This window comes from Penaeus japonicus, unplaced genomic scaffold (assembly GCF_977035675.1).
Source record: "Penaeus japonicus unplaced genomic scaffold, GWHDUDI00000001_assembly GWHDUDI00000006, whole genome shotgun sequence".
Lineage (NCBI taxonomy): Eukaryota > Metazoa > Arthropoda > Malacostraca > Decapoda > Penaeidae > Penaeus > Penaeus japonicus.
In genome coordinates this window covers 37,094,444-37,101,869 of record NW_028234408.1, presented here as the reverse complement: position 1 = coordinate 37,101,869, position 7,426 = coordinate 37,094,444, and the positions used below count along the sequence as shown (strand labels likewise).

At 35.7% G+C, this 7,426-nt stretch overlaps 1 protein-coding gene across 1 annotated transcript in view; it reads left to right on the top strand.

Moving 5' to 3' along the window:
• LOC122266393 (MICOS complex subunit Mic10) overlaps nt 1-6,378 on the top strand; it is a 6,411-nt gene extending 33 nt beyond the window's left edge. The window contains exons 1-4 of the mRNA XM_043036119.2: nt 1-272; nt 5,360-5,407; nt 5,530-5,639; nt 6,138-6,378. The exon at nt 1-272 is cut by the window's left edge and continues 33 nt beyond it. Coding sequence (XP_042892053.1) covers nt 191-272; nt 5,360-5,407; nt 5,530-5,639; nt 6,138-6,191 — 294 coding nt within the window. The 5' untranslated portion in view covers nt 1-190 and the 3' untranslated portion in view covers nt 6,192-6,378. The remainder of the gene's footprint in view (nt 273-5,359; nt 5,408-5,529; nt 5,640-6,137) is intronic.
• The last annotated feature ends 1,048 nt before the right edge of the window (nt 6,379-7,426 follow it).

Below are 7,426 nucleotides of genomic sequence, written 5' to 3'. Positions count from 1 at the left end.
GCACGAAGAAGATCCACACGAACAAAAAATTGACCCAGCCGTCTCCAAAATACTACAAGCAAACCCACTCAAGAGGCACCCATGCTAAACAGTAATTCACTCTTTTACACCCAGCGTCCTCCAAAAGAGCCTTTTCAAGCGACCAAGTAAGAGCGGGGGCGTCTCTCCTGTGCAGACACCGCCGGTCACAATGGCAATGGCAGGATCCAAGTCGGAAGATATTTTGGGCGAAAAATGGGACCGCTGCGTGGCTGACACTCTCATTAAGATAGGTGAGGCGGAGGACTTGGTTTCGTTGTTTACTAGGGAGGTTCATTTGGTCGTTTCGCGTGGTTTAGGAAAGGATATGGGGGAATATTGTGGGATGGTGCTCTTTATTTTGGTCTCATGTATTTTCTTCTTTGGTTGGAAAGTGAAGGATGTGTTGCCTGTCTCTAGGTTTTGAAGCGTCTAGGTATTGCTAGGGATTTCATGTACTTTCTTGCGGCCGTGAATTCCGAAAACTATATTTTCCGTGCACAAAGTAGGCGTTTTTAAGGCAATTTTTCATTCTCTTATTGAGACTCTCTGCTCGGGCTGACAGCTGATCAGTTACTGATGTTTGTCAACTCTCGTGTGTAGACTAATATGTGCTCCGTAAAAGTTATTAATAATGCTGCTCTGGTAAGTAAGTACCATGACAATAGTCCTGTGATGTATTCCTCTTAGGTCATGAAGTAGATGAGGGAAATTGCAGGGCGATGTGCATTTAAATTGCAATGATTTATGCAGCAAATGTACCTTAACCCATCCACGACGGGGGTATTCTAGCCTTGAATGTCACAATGCTGGGGCGTTCGAATTATTAGGCCTAAATCAATTGAATGGCTGGCACAATACTGTGCCGCCCGGCCACTGGGCTTTTGAATGCGCGGTACAATACTGTACCACCCATCCAGAGAGGGTTAAGGGTGTATCATGTAAGGATAAATTTTCATGTTTTTTCTACAATCTATATGTTTATGATTTACTATCTCTAAATTTGTACAGATTAGCATGTATACAATCACATCTTGCGAGCCATTTAGTTTGTACTTAAATTAATGTCTTTAATGCGGTAAGAGTCTTCTGCGACCAAGTCCCTGTTACTCCAGCCAGCAAGCTTTTAGGAGGAAATAAATATGAGCAAATACACACATGTAAAAATTGAAAGAATGTGGAAATATGAAAAACCCAAGCCAAGATTTGTATTTTAGAAAGGAAAGAAAGTGGTAAAGTGGAAAAGCCGAGCCAAGAACTTAATTTCTTTACGGCAAGAAAGTGTGAAAAGGGAATACATGAAGTAAGGGTTGGTCACACAGGATTTGAAGTGTGTGAATGATTTAAAAAAAAAACTTTCTTTTTCTGCACAATTTTTCATCAGTGACTGCAACATGATGAAAAAAAATAATTTTGAGACTCCCTCACGACTGCCATTTTCCCTGTTGTGTGTTCTGCCTATAGGCTTCCTCTAGAGCACATTTCTTTCTTAACTGCTCGGGGTGAGCGAGCGGGCAGCCCAGGCTCGCGGCCCGTGCGCCCGAGAATCTCGAAGCGTTCGGATGATGCGTTCGAAAACCTCGGTATAGCGACCGTGCAAAGCCGGAATGCCCCCGGCGTGAATGGGTTAAACATAATATCAATTTACCTTTAATGGATGGTTGATGCTGTGGCTGAGAAGGAGAGAACCTGTCACTTCCATTGGATAAGTAAGCTTGAATATGGTTGTATCCTTTCACTGTAACAATTTTATTAATAATGAGTTAAGTTCAGGAGTAAAGTGACAGCAGAATTGTCAAATATCCTCATGCACAATGTATGGATATAACGAGTACGTTGAAGGTCTCAAAAGCTGAACCCGTATCGAAACATGTCCAGGCAAGGCCACAGAGGCACAGGGTGACAGCCGCAGAATTTGGCTGTCACCACCATTTTTTTCCTTTTTGTGATATTTGGCTTAAAATGTATACAATTTGATGTTTTGCATATTCTCTGTGTTACTATCATTATTTTTGTGTGTCTTAGCCACAGCTGTGTTTGTAAGATTTTTGCTACTTTCTACAAAAGTCTAATGGAGATTTTTGACTTGTATATTGCAAAAATCACAACAAACAGTTTTTGTTGGTGAAAAATATGATTATTTGTGACAAGACTACTCTATCATATTGAACAATAACACTGACTTATTTGCCTCATTGTTACATTGGGTAGTCCAGTTCCTCACAGGGAGTAATGCTCATTGGGTAAACCCAGACCCATTGTCTGGGGAATGAGGGGAGGCCCAGAGTGTTACCTGAATTATGTTTTTTTTTTCTCTCTCTCTCTCTCAAGAGAATAAAGGTCTTTGGCCTATAATTGTCTTGGAAATTTGATTGATAAAATTGTGCATTTATGTTATAAACTATGTTTTGGAGCCAACATAGACACACCTTGAAATGGCTTGTGAGCAACATTCCTGTTGTTTACAAATGTATGTACAGATTAAAGTGTTTGCACTTTTTGTGATAGGGAGTACATGATACATGGAGAGAATAGATTGTAGAAAGTACATGAAAATTTGCAGAACCCCCATGGCTTGGTTACTGTATTATATGAAAAGTACAGGGGTCCAGAATTGTGTGTAACGCCAAGAATTGATGTGTTCCTGCCCCCCCCCCCCCCCCACAAAAAGAAAAATGGGGCTTCAGCCAGTAGAGTTCTTCTCATATTGTTGTCGTATATTATCTGTATTTTAGCTTGTTTTTTCATTTAATTACCATGGTATACTTCATGCCCTCCACTACTATCAAGACCATTCAAATCAAGTTTTTGCTGGCTAAGTATGGCACCTCAGCAGTGAAAACATTATGCATCCATTGTATATACATTTTTTTGAGTATATTAATTTTGAATATAAAAAACTGCTAATCTTTAGAAATAAGTACCATATATATATATATAAGTATATATATATATATATATATATATATATATATATATATATATATATATATATATATGAATTGATTATAAATTTTAATGGGGTTTTGTGGGCCTTTTTCTCCTATCACATAAATTATTTGACCAATACACCAGACAATTTTAGCCTGTTGTTTGGCGAGCCATTTCTTTAGAAAAAAAAAGTCTGATACTCTGTCAGTAATTTTTATCACATATATGAATAATTCATATGATTTTTTTACTAGGATTCTTTTCATTGAATCCTTTACCTAGAGTTCTTTACATTTTGATGGTGTAACATTTTGTATAAAATGAGTACATGATTGTATGAAATTGCATGTTGGTGCACCCTTCAAGACCTCTACAAAAGTTTTAAACTGAAAGCCTAAATTAACCTGTATCAGTCTAGAATATGAACACTTTTGCCTAAAAGTAACAAGAATGGGATAAAAGAACTTCAAATTATATTATTTCAATCACTTAAATGTACCAAACAATTATGGTTTCTGTTGCATTCTTGGAATATATCAAAAGCCTAAACCTTTTCTTCCCCTATATCATTGAATCGTACTTCCAAGAGGTACACTGCTTCTCGGCATTTAAGTATGAAAAAGGCAAAATAAAAATACACCTTGCAATTTCACATTCCATTCTGGGATTTGTTTTTGCGAAGTGCATGTTAATTGGAGTGGTTGCTACTGAATTGGTTTATTCTGGGAAGAAAGAACTTGAACGGGTTCCTTATCTGACAATAAACTTTTTGAGTACACTGTTGATATGTATTCATTGTTGTCAACATATTTCCCATAGCAGAACCAAAACCGCAGATACACATATCATGGCATTACAAGGTGCACTTGCTAAAAGAAAAACTATTTTTGTGTAAGAAATGTCAGATGAAAGGTGTTTAGATTTTATTGCCCTATCAATTCTATGCACTATTTTTTATGAAAATTTTATTTTCATATAAAAAAAACTATACCAAATCTGTGAAACTTTTCATCAATGACATTTCTAGGGCAACTTGTAAATAATGAAGTTATTTGATATAGAAATGTGATACATGCAACTTCTTTGACATTCCTACTTCACTGATAACAGTTGATTAACCCTCTCTGGACGGGTGGTACACTACTGTACCGCTCATTCAAAAGCCCGGTGGCTGGGTGGCACAATATGGTGCCAGTCATTTAACCCGTTGCCGACGGGGGATAGATTTGCTTACACAGGCTCCGGGATGAGTTTTATTTCTGACCGAGGCAGTTTCTGCAACATAATTTGATTTTCCCACTCTCTTTTAGTCACTCATTGTAGAGCTAGAGCCATTTGTGTATTTTGTTTTTTTGTGTGTTTTAGTGTTTTTAGAAATTTATATTTGCCATATCACAGGCTCCATCAATTCTGCAGTTGACTAAAATTGTAGTTCAGGGTCCATATCAACTCATTTTTTTTCTTTATACTCGATGTGATAAAAGTATTGCTGTTTTAGGGGAGGACAAAAAGCAACTTTATTTTTTCGCATTTGTATGCTGTCACAAACGAACATGAAACTTATAACCATCCAAAATGAAGAAGTAGGGAAGAGGAAGTAAATTTGTGCTTTTGACAGTGAGTGCCATAATAAAAGGCATCCATACTGGCACAGGGGCACATTGCATGCATTGGGCATGGTGTGAGACACCTTCCTCCTCTCGTTCTGCCTGCACATCTTTCATCTGCGGTACTTTAGAGCAAGAGGTCAGGAACTTGCTATGTGCCATCACTCTATAGAGATAGTGCTTGCTAGAGACAATAGATGGGTGTCATTCAAGGCTCTCTCTCCTGCTGGTGCTAGGAGAAAGTGGTGCCATCTATGTTTTGTAAGTGAGTTGAAAACCATTTTGCTTAGTATTACGGCAGTTATAATAATTATGACTGCAATTGTCAACATCACACTCATTACTTACAGTACAATAAAATAACATAGTGATCCAAAGTCCCCAAACGCCATGACGCCCATTGTCAGGCAAGAGGTCCTGCGTCATGTATGAGGAAAAAACACGTCATCCGTCGTTAACGGGTTAATTGATTTAGGCCTAAGTGTTCGAAAGCCCCGGCATTGTGACATGCAAGGCTGGAATACCCCCGTCGTGAGTGGGTTAATACATTTTCATTTTACCTGATGTATTCAGCAAATATTAAAATGTGTAGTAAATCACCAAATATCTCAACTCATGTGTTTACGATTTTCAAATTTCAGAAGTTGTTTGAATAATTTTCTGATTGTTTGTTATAGGAAAAAATAATGTAAATGCAGTACATCAAAATTGAGTGTTCGGCAACCTTGACTTTCCTGCCTAAACAATTTAATGATATAAAGATACAGTTTCATTATTATTTACCCTTTTTTTCTATATTTTAGGGGGTGGCCTCACTCTCGGAGTCGTCTTTTCTGCCATTGTCTTCAAAAGTGAGTATGGTACTTTTCTTGTACAATGCATTCCTATGTTCATATGTATGGAAAAAGAAGATCTTACTTTTTACATAACTCTGATTCGCAGAACATTATATAAACTACCCATTTGCTTTCAGGACGCCAATGGCCCGTCATATTTGGTCTCGGATCTGGTTTTGGGATGGGTTATGCCAACTGCCAACATGAATTTAACCAACCATTCCTAGTCAAGGCTGATAAAGTAATTGTAAGTATGAAAAGGAGTAATATATATATGGGTTAGTGGGTGGGGGTGGGTGGGTGTGGGTGAGAGTTTGAGAGTGAGTTTGAGTGTGAGTGTGAGTTTGTGTGTGTTTGTGTGTGTGTGAGAGAGAGAGAGAGTGTGTGTTTGAATATATGTTATTTTTTTTCTTTAGTTTTCTAATGTTCTTTTTAGATCAGAAACCATTGCAATATCATTATATCATTTCATATCATGGACATACTTGTTGAACAACAAAATTTGACTTGCATACAAAATCTATACTTAGATAAATGCCAGTAAAGAAAAAAATAAATAAAATATATCTACATAAAGTTAAACTCATGGTTATATCTGCATTAGATATGATGTTTATTTGAATATGTTACATGAACATGCAGTGATTCTTGTTTTTCTGTGAGCTCATATGTGTGTGTGCTAGTAATGCTCGATAGTGTACCAAATAAAGATTAAACATTACTCATTCCGATGTGTATTTTTTAGGTGAAGCCAAAAGCCCCAGCAGCCGTTCCCTCTGCCACGTCTGAGGCCCAGTGATGATTTGGATGATTTATGTATATTCTTTTTAGATCCTTATTACTCTTTATAGAATCAGAGAAACTGTCAACCTGCTATGTTAATCACTGCATTATATGGCTAAGGATGTTTAGGGTTATTGAAAAATGGCTTGTAACTTATGCATTATGTAAAACGTTTATCTTTTGTAAATAACATCAGCTGAAAAGTGTTTGTTTTTATAGCCTTGTTTTATTTTTCTCTTTCTTTTTTTTGAAAATTAAGGATATGGTAAGTTAACCCATTTATCATTTTCTTTCAATATTTTTTGCCATACAATTATTCTTCTTCTTCAGAAATGTTAGTACCTTTTTTCTTATGATTTTGTATTTACTTTTGGTATTGTGTTACCCTTTGGTTACAATTTACCAAGAATATTAGGTGTCCCAGTAGACTACATTTGATGAGTAATAGGATTTTTAAAAATCCCAGTTTATATTGAATTCAAATACATTGTTTTCATGTAGTCAATTTAACATTCTGAAAGAATACAGAATATTATGAGACAGGATTACCTCAGAGTTTATGAAATTGTGGATTACATGACATAAAAGTGCAATATGGGTAAAGTACTACAATTGTAATATTATTTACCAAATTTAGTAAGAAAAATTCTGTCCCTAAGATTGTACCATTTGTTTGAGCTTTTTTTAATGTCATTAAAATTTTATGTTCAGTCAACAGAAAAATAAGCTGTTCGTTCCAAATGTTTGTTGCTGATGGATATATGCTAGAGAGAGAAAGTGTAAGTGTATTTATATAGGCACGAATGCATGTAGATGAACATGTGAACAAGCGGCTAAAACATGCACCAAAACCAAGGCTGAATTTTCATATATATATATACATATATATATATATATATATATATATATATATATATATATATATATATATATATATATATATTTTATATATATATTTACACATTAAATAAATAAAGTGTATAATATCAGTATATTATTAATCATATCTGACAGCCCTTTGGTAATAAGTTTTCATCCACTCTAAAGGTACTTCACAAGGTTTGGATTTTTGTGATAAAAAACTATACACCTGTATCAGAATATAATCTTGGAAAAATAAGGTATTTAGAGCTTTTCCTGGTTTAGAGAAAATTTATGCTATGATCACAAGGATTTGGATAAGCACTGGAAACTATATCAACCAATTACCATATAAAATAAAAGGTAAACCAATGTAGACATATTTAAATA